This window comes from Lepidochelys kempii, chromosome 3, assembly GCF_965140265.1.
Source record: "Lepidochelys kempii isolate rLepKem1 chromosome 3, rLepKem1.hap2, whole genome shotgun sequence".
Lineage (NCBI taxonomy): Eukaryota > Metazoa > Chordata > Testudines > Cheloniidae > Lepidochelys > Lepidochelys kempii.
Window position 1 is genome coordinate 116,890,123 of NC_133258.1, and position 16,489 is coordinate 116,906,611.

Genomic DNA, 16,489 nt, shown 5'->3' on the forward strand with positions numbered 1-16,489 from the left:
GCATAATAATTCTAGCAAACGCAGAAGTAGATCCAGGACTAAAAAAGAAAAGCCAACAAGATACGAGAGCTAAGATATTGATGCTGTGGAGCAGAAGTATCTTCTACGGCTTGACATTTGGGAGTTGTGGCTACCAGCCAAAGAGCAAACAAAAGAAAGGAACTTCACACTGGAACATGAGTAGCCACTATGATTGTCACAATTTAGAGTTAAAAAGATGAGTTGTCATGGTTAAGATAATTTAAACACACATGTAGAAACGCAGATTAAGAACTCCAAGTGCAGCAATAATACAAATGAGAGGGAAATCTGAAAAATCCACAGATGTGGAGATACCCATTTTATGGTTTGAGGGCAGTGTGGAAAATCTTGCATTGCAACTGCTGTCTTTATGTGGATAACAGAAAAAGAACTGCCTAGCCAATACATTTCATGTGTGTTAAATACATTAAATTGCAAAGAAAACACTCTCAAAAATATTTATGGGAATCTCTTGAATTCTACCATTTGGGATTTCATATAAACACACAAAATCACCTTCACTCCCAACATTCAGTGGAAATATTTATCACATTTGATCTGATTGATGACATCTTACCTGATCATTTCAGCCAGCGAGTTATGTTTCTGAATGTGTATATTATTATCCATGTTTAATAAGACTGGTATAATCACCTCCTCTCCAGCCTCCTGGGCTCTTGCCGCTCTACTCTAACAATCAGCAGCTAAATTAATCTTCCTTTCCCTCCCTCAGCCATCCATGCACTTCTTTAAGGCCTCAAACCTTCAAGGTGCTGACCACTCTGAGCCTGAGTCAACACAGCTCTTATGCACAAATGTAAACACTGTAGTAACTAGGGATGGACTTAAGCACGTGCTTTTTGTGAGCGTGCAGGTGACTGTGACAGACTGCTGGGAGCTAGCAGCTGAGCCAGCACTCTGGTCACTTTGCATACGTTTACACAGGGATTAAAAAAATGGCGATTGGCCTGGGCCAACTGGCTTGGGCTCGGGCTCTTGGCTGAAAAATTGCTGTGTAGATGCTCAGGCCGCACGGTCCCAGAGCTCAGGCTCCAGCCCGAGCCCAGTGTCTCCACAGCAATTTTTCAGCTTGGAGCCTGAGCCCTGGGAGCCAGAGTCAGTTGACCTGGGCCAGTTACAGGTTTCTTATCCCTGCATAGACGTTTCTCTGGGGAAAGTAGTTAGTGCCTGACTTGGGGGGCAGAAGACTGTGGGCTGATAAGCTATGAAGCTAACTATTCCATCCGCTAATAAGATAGTTAAAAACCAAAAGAAGGAAGTGCAAAGGGAGGAGAGAGGGCTAGCAGGGCCCTGGGGAAGCCAGGTTGCTGGCTGGTGAGATTGCTTTGTCTTCTTCTCCTCCCTGGAGAAAGGGCTGAGGATTGAAGGACACTCTAGGTAAAAGTGCTGCACAGGAATTTTGATGATGGCTTGGTGGAGGAAACAAATGAAAACAGAGGTGTTGACAATAAAGAAGTGGTCCAAGACTGTTTTCAAGGGACCCCAGGGAGGGAGAGATGCCTGCCCTGTTACAATGGTCCAATTGATTTCAGTGTGTGTAAGCATGTGTCTATGTGTTTTGCTGGATCAGGATAGCATGCAGGTCAGCACCTTGCAGGACTGAGCCCCAAATCTCTCCAATGCTGTCTTGTCTCATTTTGCATAAAATTCAAACTTCTCCTGACTTTTGAGATCCCCTGCTTGCAACTCATCTCCTATCACTCCCTCTGCTTCACCCACTCATCTTGTTGCTCCCCTCCTCCCATTCTTGCTTTTGTGTCTTTTTCATGCTGCTTTCTACAGCTGGAAAACCATCCTCCTTCCTCATTGTTCTTTTAACCCCCAAATCCTCAAAACAAAACACTGTTTAAACTGCCCTGTTTCAAAAGATTTCATGCTGAAACTGAAAATTGTTCCCAAGTTTGTTTGTAAACCATAAGTGAACCTTTTGACAAAAAAAACAAAGCAAGAATCTTTTGGTTTTGGCTTTCAAACAAAAATGTCACAACTCTCTAGCAATAACACTGCATTCTTCAGGAAATGTACAGACCTGTGGTAAAGTACCTGCATGGCTGCAAACAAACATGCATCAGCCATTCAAACTGTTTTGTTTCAGTTACTCATTTTATAAAATTGCATTGTACAATATTGTGGGGCGCGGGGAGGGGAGGAAAAGACTAAAGCAAAGCAAGTTAAACACTGAACTGTTCACTCTTCTCTATAATTTTGTTTTACTTTAGGTTCCATTGACTGCACTCTTACGTTCTCTCACCCAGCTTGGTACTGGGAGAACCTACTGAAAATCTGTGTATTCATCTTTGCCTTCATCATGCCAGTCCTGATCATTACCGTGTGCTATGGCTTGATGATTTTACGCCTGAAGAGTGTCCGCATGCTGTCTGGCTCCAAAGAGAAGGATAGAAACCTGAGGAGAATCACGAGAATGGTCCTTGTAGTGGTGGCGGTGTTCATTGTCTGCTGGACTCCCATCCACATTTATGTCATCATTAAAGCCTTGATCAATATTCCAGAAACTACGTTCCAAACAGTCTCCTGGCACTTCTGTATCGCTTTAGGATACACAAATAGCTGCCTTAATCCAGTCCTTTATGCATTTCTAGATGAAAACTTCAAAAGATGTTTCAGAGAATTCTGCATTCCCACTTCCTCCACTATCGAGCAACAAAACTCCACCCGCATCCGACAAAACACTCGTGATCATGCCTCCACTGCCAATACTGTGGATAGGACTAACCATCAGGTATGACTAGCAGTGGAGATGTCATCTCTGGATTCAGGCCTCCCTCCTGGAGATGACATGTATTCCGAAGTTACAGTCTTTACTGATTTATAGGTATCAGGAGGTAGCTTGGTTTATCTTTACAGCTGGTGTACACGTACACACAACCCAATCCAGTGAGATGCTAAGTGCTCGCAATACCCAATGAAGTTTGGAAGTAGGGGGCTCTCAAAAGGACTTTGCATGATCAGGCCATGTGTGTGTGTGTGTGGCTGCGCACACACACCCACACACACACACACAGAAAGAAGCCGAATGGTCTTACTTACAGAATGGTTGCAACTGCTGAACATTCTGTGAATGACTGATGAAGGATCATAGACTTTTCTATTCACACCACTAGTGCATGGTGGTAAGCCAAATAGATATCCCTATCCTCCTCCCATTTTAAAGATGATTTTCAAAGGCAGAAAATATATTTGTGCAATCTTTTTGCTTCTTTATGGTCTATGAAGAAGTTCTGAAAGGTCCTGTTTTTCCTGGCAGTCTATGCAAGCCTGGGCCCAGTCGTCACACAGTTTTTGTACCAGTACAACTATGTTGGTTAGAAGTGTGATATTTTTAACCTATATAGTTATACGAGTGAAACCCCCAGTGTGGGCACAGTTCTGCCAGTATAAAGAAGCTTTGTAACCCCTTCCCATAGAAGAATAAGTTATTACAATGCAAGCCAAGTTTATGACAAAATAAGTGCGTCCACAGGTCTGTGCCAAGAGGTCTGTGCCACTTCAGCTATACTGGTATAATTAAAGCAGTACAACATGTGTGTGAAGACTGGCCTTAAAGAAAGAGTAGGTTTATGGCATCACAGGTACCAAGGAAATCAAACTGGATTTATTGAGAGGGGAAGAGATTTTTATTCAAGCTGTTTAAAACTCTGGGGTTTGTTTTGTCTTTTTTTTTATTGACACCTATTTAATTCAATTGTCAAACTGCTGGATAAGAAGCTCTTCTGTTTGTGATTCAACACCCATGCCCCTGTAATTAGGTCTGAGAGCTTCTATTCCACATCTGAGTCTTCCCCGGGAAACATCAAGCTAAACAGGGAAAGAAAAACGTAACGTTCCTGTGATCAAAGAAATGAAGCAGAAAAATAAACCTTTATCAAGATCTTCTGAGTCTTCTTTACAATTCACATAAAAAAGAAAAAGGGCACAAAACCTGCTGGTGCTGGGTAGATTCACACCCCAACTTGCTGCAAACATTAAGTGTTTGTGTAGACTGACCCTTAATCAGCAAAAGCACTCTGTTTCCAGTATAAGCGGCATCTACAGTACACTAGGAGGGTTTGACAGAACTCTCACTATAGCTATACCAACAAGCCTTTCTAGTGTAGACAAAGCCTTAGAGGGGATTTCGTATGAGTACTAATTCCTTAGACTGCTCAGCACAATTCATATCATTTTCAGTGGAACAGACAAAGGACCGTAACAAAGTGCTGACTGAATGCTCTTAACTCCCACTAAAGTTAATGAGAACTGAAGGCACTGAGAACCCAAGCAAGATTAAGCCCAAAGTGCTTGAGACTTGAGCTGCTTGGGAATTTGACAAAGAATTGTGTGTCAGAAAGTGACAATTCATTGAATTGTTCCGAAAAGATGGCAGTATCTCACTTGCGTTCATTGAAGTAGGTGCTCAGATACTGTGGCGATGACAATCAATTAGCTAGAAATGAATCCATCAAAATGAATTGGACTTTTCAGAATTCAGCAGTCATCATCAACACAATTTGTTAACAGCTGATCTTTGTTAAGATAATCAGCAGCTGCCAAAAAGAATAATAAAAAGGTCTTTTTCAGTAACAATAGGATCATTAGCATCCTTGATGCAGGAAAAATATTCAAGCAGATTTTAACCTAGGAAACAGAATCCTGCAGATAGTGTTCACCTGACTGGGGTAAGAAGTGATTTTAAAATCTTTGGACCAGATTCTTAGCTGATATTAACCCGAATAGTCCCATCAAATTCAACAAAAAGCTATTATGCCATTTACACCAGCTGAGTGTCTGACCTTTCCTTTATACTCCATACCTATGCTGGGTCATTCATAGAAGAGTCCAAAGTACTTTAACATTAAGCAGTTTTATTTGGGGAAAGGGACTTCCTCAGGATCCCTCCATTCCTTCTTTGCTTTTTATTCCTTCCTCACTTATACATCACTGTAAGTGCATTTATACATTTATATACAGCCCCACAGTCAAAAAAAAAAAATCAAAGTGTGCCAAGCTTCCCTTAACCAAGAAGGTTTAGACAAGTACTCACTTCAGAACCCATCAGCTCCATCCCTTGAGTTAGCCAGGGAGAACCACCGAAGAGTGACACAAGTTGCTTCATCTCCCAGGAGCGGAGCATGCCACCTTTACATTATGCCCAGTGTTTGCAAGGTAGAGTAGCCCCTATCTTTTTTTTCCCCTGTTAAATTATTTTGCACCATCTCAGAAGTATGCTGTGGATCAAATTCTGCTTTGTATATCTTAAGGGAGAACTGCACCTTATATTATTAAAAATGGGCATAGCCACACTATAAATAATAGCATACTTCAATTACTATAAAGCATTGTGTGTGGGGGGGGGATCCAATGGAATACTCCTAAATAACCTGGTTGGCAGAAAAGTGTCATTTTTGTGAATGTTTATTGCTAAATTCAGCAGCTCTTTAGAACTGGGCCCTATTCTGAAGCTCTATAACTGTTGTACATGGAGTGGCTCTAGAAATGAGCCCATTGCTTTTTCTCTAATGTATGTGATTCTCAAATCTGTTTGGCTTACTACTCATGAAGAAAATCAAGAATAAATGACACTCGGTGGACTGGAACTAACTGATTTTCTTATAAAAATGCATGCAATTGCTGAAGCTAGTTTTTAAAAGTGTGAAATGAACTAAATGATCAGGAAACACACATGTTCATTAGTATATGAAAAATGGAAAGCTTTAACTGATCGATAAAAGTTAGAGATGGGCCTAAGCCACAACATTCATTTTTGGATGTAGATTTCCCCAAAGCATAGGAATATTCAGATCTGAGGATTATAATCCATTTCTAACTAAGTAGCTGCTAGTGGAATTTCCACCACAGAGTTGCAGACAGAGCTGAAATAAAGCTTGTGAAATTTTGACACTGCTAAACCTAAATTTGAGCTCGGGTTTGACCTCAGGTCATATCTTATTTTAAACCAGGAGTTAAAGAAAACACCTCCTTGCTAAAAGAAAAGTAAGAGGCTCCTCTCCTGTGTTTCACTGGGTGAGCAGGGCTGCCCTGAAGCACCTCTTCCTCTGTGACTGGTGCAGGGAGAGCTTCTCCTTTCCTGTTTCAACCAAACCAGTGGTCTAAGTCTAATCAGGAGCTCTACTTTTTGAGCAACAAACACTTCATTTGGAAGGTGTTTCACCTTGATTTCAACTTGCTACAACACTGAAAAATATAGCCCATTGTCAGAGCATAGAAATGATAAATGGCTTTCAAGGAGAGAAAAACTGGCAGGTTTTGCTGTTGAAATTGTTGGTAGTGCCCTTCTGCACAGGTGCAGCACTGATCACAAAGAAAACTATAGCTATCTACCATATGATATGCTATTGGGGGCTTCGTGGGCGGGGGATTTAATTCCCGTCTCAGACTGAACTTTTGGACTATTACAGATGAGCTATAGAAAAGTTAAAACTCTTAATTTAGCAGAGTGACAATTGATTGTATTTGGCACAATAGGAAGCAAAAGCTTAGAAGAAGATGTTCATGTATCACAGAGAACACTAACTTTTCAGCAATGACTACAAAAAGTGCATTGAAGGGACCAAAGTTGTTCTCTACTAATGAAATTCACATAGGATTCTCCGTACAGAAAGAAAACTGCCACCATTATGTACTTGGCATGTAATGTATTCTAGTTTAAACATGGTAACATAGTGTATGTCATGGAGAAGACATTTCTCTATTTTAATTCCTCTGTTGTAAACATATTGGGCCAGATCCTCAGCTGGTGTAAATCAACATAACTCAGTGGAATTCAATGGCACTATGTCGATTCACACCAGTCTAGCCCACTCAAATATGTGAGTAAACAATTAAATGAACACAATTGTTGCCACCTTACGTTACTGAGAACCAGCAAGAGGTTTTAAGTGGAAGAACTACGCTTATTTTGAAATCAGAGTCAGATCACTAGCTCAAACCACAATTTTTGTGGTAGTTTCCTCTGCCTTCCTGATGTAAACTGAAAGGAAATTCTTGCCTTTAGCTTTGCACAGTGAGATAGTAGCAGCAAATGCTGGGTAAATTCACCCCAAAAAAATATTTGCAAGAAACACATGGGAGGGGAAATCAATGACCTACTCATGGTATTTACAATTTCTTTCCTTTCAGTTGGAACTTCTGGAAGCTGAAGCCACACCACTGCCATGAGAGGGTGTCCTGCCGCATAGCCTTCAAAGCAATCACAACACCAGTGCCAAGGTGTGTTTGTGGGGAATGTGTAGGAGACACTTCTTCCCTCCTGGAGGAAAGTGCTTGCTTTTAAAATCCATAAAAGTGATTTGCCACTAAGCAAATCTGCACGGCTCGTTACAGAAGCATGAAACCTAATAGCAGGCAGAGTCAGATGAAATGGGGGCTTAGCATGCTCCAGTGTACCAAATATACATATTCATCCAGAATATATACATTTATCTAAAAGGGGAATACTGGACATTAGTGGGGTCAGATGGCCTGAGTTTTGCTCTGAATGGTTACAGTAGCATTAGGTTGGAAGCAAAAACTCAAGGGATGGACAAATATAGGCTGCTTAATGGAGGTCATTTTCTAATAAATGGAAGCAGAATTGCATACAACACAGCAAGGGATATTTTGGAACAGTTTCAGCTAGAAATGTGCTTTCTAATGGTGTTTTCTTGCATCGGTTACAACACGGTTTTTATATGAACAATCATCACTTAATCAGCTACAATAACAAAGGAGATCAAAGCTACCTGTGTCACACAGAGAACTTTCTCAAAAAGTATGACCCTTTCAGCATTTTAATGGAAAATTACTCACTTTTTTCAATGCTCACTTCAAAAACCCAAACCTTAACCTCCTTTTCCACTTTTAACATACAAAAATATTTTACCAATAAAAAGAATGCATTGTCATTTGTTCAGGAAGAAGCAAGTGGGAATAACAGTTGGAAAGGTTTGATGTTCCTCTGAGTTGTTGTTGCTGGTAAAATGGATCAATAAAGGGACTGCAGCTTTTTCTGTAAATTCCATTGTGAATATATGTATATTGTTAATCTTTTCAGAGCTAGCACAGTGTGTTTATAAATTCTCTTTGAGCTAGTTTCTCCAGTTTCACCTGTCCAATCAGTAACATCTCAGACACATCCAAGTACTCATTTTTTGTATAGCACTCTGGGATCCTTCAGGATGAAAGGACCTATATAAAATGTGAATCACTATTGTTAAATCTGTGACGAGCTTAAGCAAATACAGAACTCACTTTAGGTCTTTTTTAAAAAGAAAAACAGTAAAGTTACATTTTGCAAGTAAATTGTTTTTTTAAAACCAAGCCCATAACATTTATGTTTTTCTAATCAATGTAATAAAATTGTAGTCTCTATTTCCATTTTCTGTTGGCTGCTAAAGCACTTTAAAATGTACAAAAGAAACACTGTGCAGAAGCAATTGCTGTGTAACCTGCTTTCTGGTATAAAAGACAACTATCCATGTAGATAAATTTGTGGTAATATGGTATTTTGTAGCCACTATTTGGTATTTGCTGTATATAATTAAATGGTCAAGTTATTCATGAGGCAAAACGTACTTACATGAATTTACGTGCATTGTAAAATAAAACCTACTCTCCCTCTTGTAATTAAAGTGCATATAAAATTCTAATATTATAGTGTAAACATGTTTGTTTCTGTCATGAATAGTGTAATACAGATGGAGAGCCAAACTCCAATCTGGTATAAATCAGGGTAGCACTACTGAAGTCAATGAAGCTACATCAATTCCTTCCAGCTGAGTATCTGACCGTGTGCATCAGTAGAATACATAAAATGGAACCCATTTGTTTCTTTCTGTTGAAAGCTGCCTCATGTTGCCACAGAATTTAATCCAGGGAAGCCACCTCTTGCAGTAACACAAAACTATGAACCTCTCGCATGGGTCATCTTTACAACAACAGATTTCAAGGAGTAAGTCCTTGATCTGGTTGCAATGATGGGTGAGCCTTTAGAGAGGAATGTGATGCACACTTTGCTAGTATATTTTATTATTCCTTGGCTGACAGCAAGAAGTAGAATCATCTCACACATTATCTGTACCAGGAAGGAAAACTGAATAATCCTCAGTCTGCTTGGTTACTGACCAACACCAACAATGTCGCCATTCTGCTATAGTCCATTTAATGGAGTTTAAGAAACTCCAAGTGAAATATAAAGATCACCAACTTCTTAAGCCCCTAGTGGTAAGCCAGAAGAGCAATATATTAATTAAAAACAGAAGTCATGGCTTCCTGCACTCAGTTTTCCACTCAAAGTGCTTAATTATTTAAAACCCCAGTTTCTTTTAGCCTGGGAATGGAATAATGTCCACTCTTCATGGTTAGTCAAATATTTTAAAAATGTGGCTTCCTACAGTTCAATAATTAAGTACTTTTATCATTATTCAGTGTGAATACCTATTAGCAGACATTGTAGTGAAGCATGAGAAGCATTAGAAAAGTGCATTTCCTTCATTTCTGGCAATGATTTAAAATGTCACAAATTACTATGTGACTTTTTGTTGCAATGCATTAATAAAAAATAATTGTGCTTTTCATTCATGCACAATGTACTGTATTCCAAATGGCATCCATTCAACAAAAACATCTAAAGGCTTGTCTCAGTGTCCAAGCTTTTAGCTTAGTTAGGAAACAAGGTTAAGATCCAGTCTACACTACAAAAATGGAACCATTTTATTACCTCATTAGGGGACAAACACAGTGTAACCAAGTTCCTTGATATTTGTTTGTGGACAGGCCTTTTCGGATACAAATGTCACACTTCTGGCACCCTAGTATCCTGCCACATGTCCTCAACACAGTTCAGTTGAGAATAGTAAAAATGAGTGCTTAAAGTTGGCTCCAAAATAAATATTTGGGAATGTAAACAAGTGACCACATTTTCAGAAGTGCTCCAGTAGAGTCACCTTGAAGGATCATGTTCTTAACTATCCAGCTGCCTTCGAAGAAAATCAATGTTCTTTGTGCAACAATGGAAATTTCTTATGTTTTATTATAAAAACAAAACATAGGGGCTAAACTCTGCCTGGACTTGCACCACATGAAACCATGCTGAAATTACGAATGTTACACAGACTACTGTGTTAAAACAGAATATGATCCCTGTCAGTCAAGCAATATACAAGTTAGGAAAATTATTTTTACACATGTAAAGTATAACAAATTCCAAATAATGTAAGTAATACCCGATTATTTGCTAGTTACACAAGCTGACTCCATGCATTCTCCTCCCCCAACTTGGAAGAATTCTCAAAGACTTTTGGTCATATATAGTATCCAGCTACTATAAATTACTGCAGTACTGTACTTCTCTCCGTTCAGAGGATTCTTAATAAACAACCCACGTGGTTGGAATTGCAGATGTAAGCGTGAACTTTGCATCCAAACATGCAGGGATCAACATCTGACCAGGGGTCAAATTCTGTGTTTATACTTATAGTCAGTTTAGGGCCAGAAGGGACCACTAGATTATCTAGTCTGATCTCCTAAACGTGACAGGCCACCACCACCCACACTAAACACAACCACCAAAAATCGGATCAAAGTATTACAGCTCCCAGAAGACTAGACTATTATGTCTACCCCTGGCAGAGAACAGAAGGGCCTGAGGAGCACCATTGCCTCTGGCCCCCCAGAAAAGACAGGGAAATGATTAAGTGAGATATACGCTGACAATCCTGGCAAATGACCCGCATCTGCACATTGCAGAGGAAGCCCAAAAAACCCCAAAGTCACTGCCAATCTGACCTGGGGGAAAGTTCCTTCTTGTCCCCACATATGGTGATCAGTTAGACCCAGAGCATGTGAACAGAAAACCGCTAGCCAAGCACCTGAGAGAAAGAATGGTTGGTGCTGCCGCATTTATGATAGACAGGTGTACATTTGTTTTTACTTCATATTCCATTCATTCTGTTAACTTATTTATATAACTCTGAAAACTTGAAATCTTTGTTCATTTTCTCATAATGCTTTCTCCAACCCTTTCTTTGCCTTTTTAATAATTCTTCTTGCTGCTGCTTTACATCTTGTATAGTTCAGTAAGTCCTTGCTATTCATTGTACTCGTTGCTTGCTTGTATGCCTTATTTCTTTCTTTAATTGCTGCTTTACAATCTTCGTTCCACCAGGGAACTGGATTTTGGAGTTTGTGGCAATTTGATGTCTTACCTGTGGTGAGGTTGGCTGCTGCTACAACTCCCTTTATATTATCATTGAAATTCCTCTAGATTTTTACTTATAGAGTTGGTACTTAGATTCTCAGCACACTTACTCTTTAAGAGTCCCCAGTTTTCATTTCTAAGGCTCCAGGTAGGAACTCCTGCAGTGGCCTTCCCCTTCCATCATCTTTACAGATTTCCCAGCTACATTTAATTATTATGTTGCTTGTTGCAATTCCCAGCTCTAAACATGAAAATGTTCCAGCCACTGAATTAAACCTAGAAGGTGCTCCAGTATTGAGCTATACCAGATTGGGTATGTCAATGAACTGTTCCAGGCATTTGCCATTATAATAAGTTTTTCTGCTTCCCCATAATTCATTATGGCTATTAAGGTCTCCACAAATAATATATGGGCCTATGACACCTTTAACTATCTCTTCCAGTTCTAGATTGCCTAGTTTGTTTACATGGATTGTAAACATTCTAGATAGGTATTAAGGTACTGTTATCTGCAGAGGACCCTCAACAGTATTGAACTCAAGATTTATATTCTGTATATCCATGTGAATGTAGCTAAGACCTTCCTTTATAAATATACAGATCCCCTCCTCCTCCTGTTATTTCTGTCACATCTGAGGACATCATAGCTGCCAGTCTAAACAAATATAACTTTTCTCACCGTCTAGGTTTCTTGTACTCATATCACATCAGGTTTGCTTTCCCATTTTACAAAACAGTTTTCTTTTATTCCTGTCCATGCATTATTAAACTATGTGCATTCCAGGAAAAAAAAAACACCATTAGAATCACATTGCTTAAACTACATTTTTACCTTCATTTAAATTTGCATGCATGCAGCCTATCAAGAGATTGGCTATATCCAAATACTTTCCTGTGGCTTTTGTTATAATTTTTATTCTTTCAGTCTTCTTCCCTGTCTGTAGAGTACAATTAATCACTTCTTTCATAAATGCTATAAATTTATCTTTACCTACAAGCCATATATTTTCATCTATCCCCCTTATGTTATCTTTCCTGCCCTGAACTGCATATTATTTTACCAGTAGCTCTTTTCCTTCACTGGCATTTTCCTCTTTCTCCACATTATGCTGTGAATTTTTTTTGGTAGCTTCTGCATAGGCTGTTTTATGGATAGTTTTATGTATCTCCCTGGCTCATTCCGCTGCCACGCACACTTTGTATGATGCACTGGGCTTATCCCCACCACTGCTGCATTTTAGTTGTTCCTTCTACACAGTTCTCATACAAGTGTTCTCCTCCACACCTTACAGAGAGCCACCACATGCCTAAATCTTCGACATTTATAACATCTCAAAGGAGCCAGGCTGTGTGGCTTAACCCAGAAGAACAGATACCCTATATTAACCCTATCAGGCAGCACTGCACCTTTGAATGTTATTCAGACAGTTGTAGACGTTGTGTGTTCTCCCCTCTCTTGCTAATCAGTCACTTAACAAACAGCACTTGGTCCTGACTTGTGCCCTTTTAATTTCATCCTCAATCATGCCTAGTGGATCCCTCTATGTTACCACTCTTGCTTCTGTCATAAATTTAAGTGGCTGGCAAATTACTTTTTTTTTTCCTAAAATTGTAGTTTTAAGAATTTTCTCAGCCTATTTCTTATGTGTACATTCCACTAATAAGTCTCTATGCCGCATTCTTTTAGAGCTTAATAGATCTGCAATACTTCATGTGACCCATTCTGCTGTTTTCAAGGGATTAACATCTCCTATTCTTATATCTTCCACTAATGATTTGTTGATTAGAATGTTGATCCTATTCCTTACTCTTTTTTTTTCCCATTCCCTGCCTGCTTCCGGTTTTTCAGATACTGATATTTCTATTTCCTCCCCCACTTCTTCCTACTCTGAAGCCATTTCTCATCCCTTGCTTCTTCCTCATTTGCCAGCATAACTTTCAGCCTTTCTCTTTCAGCCTGTATTTCCAGCTCTGTTCAGCCCATCCAAGCTCTCAGCTTACCCTAGCCAACTAGCCACAGTACCATAGCCCAACTAGGGTTGCCAGGCATCCAGTTTTCAACCGGAACACCCAGTCCAAAAAGAACCCTGGCAGCTCCGGTTCTGTACTGCCGACCAAACCATTAAAAGTCCAGTCGGCGATGCAGCGGGGACCCAGGACTAAGGCAGGCTCCCTACCTGCCCTAGATCCGCGTGGCTCCCGGAAGCGGCCGCCAGAGAGGCTCCACGCGCTACCCCGCTCCGAGTGCTGGCTCCGCAGCTCCCATTGGCTGGGAACCAGGACCAATGGGAGCTGTGGGGGGGCACCTGTGGGCATGAGCCTCCCTCGCTGCCCACATGCCTATGGGCTGCAGCAACCTGGAGGCCACTTCCTGGGAGCTGTGGTAAGTGCTGCCAGAACCCCACATCCCAAAACCCCTCTTGCACCCCCACCCTCTAGCCCAGCCCAGAGTCCTCTCTAGGGTTGCCAGGTGTCCTGTTTTTGACCGGCACACCTGGTCATAAAGGGACCCTGGTGGCTCCGGTCAGCACTGATGACCGGAATGTTAAAAAGTCCAGTCGGCAGAGCAGTGAGGCTAAGGCAGGCTCCCTACCTGCCGTGGGTCCCGGAAGCAGCGGCATGTCCCCCCCTCTGGCTCCTATGTGTTGGGGCAGCCAGGGGGCTCTGCACGCTTCCCCCAAGTGCCGGCTCTGCAGCTCCCATTGGCCAGGAATTGCAGCCAATGGGAGCTGGGGGTGTGTGGCACATTGCAGAGCGGCCTGCCCGTGACTCTGCTTAGGAGCTGGAGCGGGGACATGCTGCTGCTTCTGGGAGCTGCTTGATGTAAGCACTGCCCAGAGCCTGCACCTCTGACCCACTCCCACACCCCAACCCCCTGTCCCAGCCCTGATCTCCCTCCCACCCTCCAAACACCTCGATCCCAGCCCAGAGCACCCTCCTGCACCCCAAACCCCTCATCCCCAGAGCCCACACCCCCAGCTGTAGCCCTCACCCCCTCATGCCCCAACCCCCTGCCCCAGCCCAGACTGCCCTCCCACACCCTGAACTCCTAATTTCTGGCCCCAACCCCCTGAGCCAGTCCAGTGAAAATAAGCGAGTGAGTAAAGTTGGGGAGTGAGAGCGACATAGGGAGTGGGGATGGAGTGAGCAGGGCCTCCGAGAAGGGGTGGGGCAGGGCAGGGCAAGGGTGTTCGGCTTTGTGCAAGTAGAAAGCTGGCAACCCTAGTTCCCTCCCGCACCCAAACTCCCTCCTGGAGCCCGCACCGCTCCCCCTCCCCAGGCTGGAGCCTTCACCCACACCCAAAACCCTTCATCCCCAGCCCCACCCCAGAGCCTTCACCCCCATCCAGAGCCCTTACCCTCCTCAACCTCCTGCCCCAGCCAGGTGAAAGTGAGTGAGGGTGGGGGAAAGCGAGCAACAGAGGAGAGGGATGGAGTGAGTGGGGATGGGGCCTCAGAGAAGGGGTGGGTCAGAACAGGGATGTTTAGTTTTGTGCTGTTAGAAAGTTGGCAACCCTCAGGCCAGTTCAGCTGTCTCTTACCTCTTTTTATAAGCTTGTCCCAGCTCCTCCCACAGCTGGGCTTTATCAGCCATTAGCCATCACATCCAAGTGTAGCCTATAACATTAATTGGCCTATTTTAGCTCTTCAATCTTGTAGGAGGGAGTGTACACTCCAACATATAGAGTAAGTCCACTGTCCCAACTTCAACCCTCATATGAGTATTTTGGAAATTTTTGGCGGGAGGCAAAAGCATTTCTCTTTTTGTTTTGTTTTGTTTAATGTTAGCTGTTAGAAGCAGCTCCGGGTTTTGAATAGTTAGAATAAACCCCAGGGATCTGGAGTAGTGAGCAAAGGTGAATGAACTAAATTTGTTGCAATTTACCACTTGAATTTTATCTGCCTCTTAATTCTAGCATTTCCTAACCTTTGTGTGCCTGTTTTTACAACTTTAATGTTATTTTAATGTAGTATCTTGTTTAGATATAATTCTATATTCCTCCTCTTTGCTCTTTATTTAAGAACATCTGTATGAAGATGTGTATTGAAGTGTTCATCTGCTGCTGTTTATTCCTGATCGGTTCAGAGTCTTCTCTCACATCACAATTGGTTGTCAGTCAGAATCACTGTACAACTCAGAATTATAAAGGAATTATCACAGTACTTATTAGGTTCCTATGGACATAAATATGACACCACAAACAGAAGAGTTTGACTTCAGGTAAGGGAGAAGTTTAGATGAAGATCAGCAGAACACAAGGATTTTTTAGAAATAACCCTCCTGCTTTTGTCAGTGTCCTCGGGAAAGAAGTAAAAGAAGCATAGAAAAGTGCAGACAATGTGAAATAAAATAAAAGGGAAGACTCACTTTTCCAGATAATGATTTTCCATGAAATATCAGCAACCTTTGAAGGGATCACTTCATAGTCTAAGCAAAATCCATGTGCTATCCATATGACTTGGAATATATTTTTCAGACTTCATCCATGCATTTTGCCTTTGTTGCTATGTTAATCTAGGAATACACTCAATCTGGGAAAGTAAAGGCCACATATTGTTTGGTGAAGATAAAGGAAACTCACCCATACTGCTGAAAACACAGCACCCTTTGATTGCCATTTTGTGTTTTATACTATGAAGAGACGTCCAACCCTAACATCCTTTTACCTTCTGTTTGGTATTTTGTCTGGATGGCAAAACCGACCACAGCTAGAATCAGTCCCGTCTAATCACACATCAGGCTTTTCCTGAAGTCAGTTCAGAAATTTTTTTAAGACAGTCACAATTTGTCCCCTCTCTGCAGCAAGTATGTCGGTCTTTTTTATTTAATTTATTTATTTATTTATTTTAAGAGTATTCTGTTAAAGTCAGTCCCCTCACTCAGCCACTGCTAGTGAGACAATTGACATCTTGGTTGATATCGGGAACAAATGAGGGAACCTCAAAAGCTAAAAGCATGAACTCCTGCAGCTTGGGCTAGGTCTGGAGATTAGGCCCTGTATTTGGGAACTATAAGAGACATCCTCTGAGTGGATGCAGCTAACGTACTGAACAGTTGCTTACATTAACGTACTGCTGAGGGTCATTAGACAGCCTTCACAGTTTAGGATTAAATTAATTATTTTTTGTGAAATTGATCTTTTCCCCTCTTTTAAAAGAAAAACTATTGCCTATTACTATTATTATTATAAGCCTGGTTACCTAAGATTTGAGGGACTACACTTAAATAAAATGTCTCCTTCTTCTTTAATT

General features: G+C 41.3%; 1 protein-coding gene across 2 annotated transcripts in view; it reads left to right on the forward strand.

Moving 5' to 3' along the window:
• OPRM1 (opioid receptor mu 1) overlaps window positions 1-8,663 on the forward strand; it is a 32,511-nt gene extending 23,848 nt beyond the window's left edge. For both annotated transcript variants that reach the window (XM_073335232.1, XM_073335233.1), the window contains exons 3-4: window positions 2,262-2,782; window positions 7,180-8,663. In XM_073335232.1, coding sequence (XP_073191333.1) covers window positions 2,262-2,782; window positions 7,180-7,218 — 560 coding nt within the window. In that variant the 3' untranslated portion in view covers window positions 7,219-8,663. The remainder of the gene's footprint in view (window positions 1-2,261; window positions 2,783-7,179) is intronic.
• The last annotated feature ends 7,826 nt before the right edge of the window (window positions 8,664-16,489 follow it).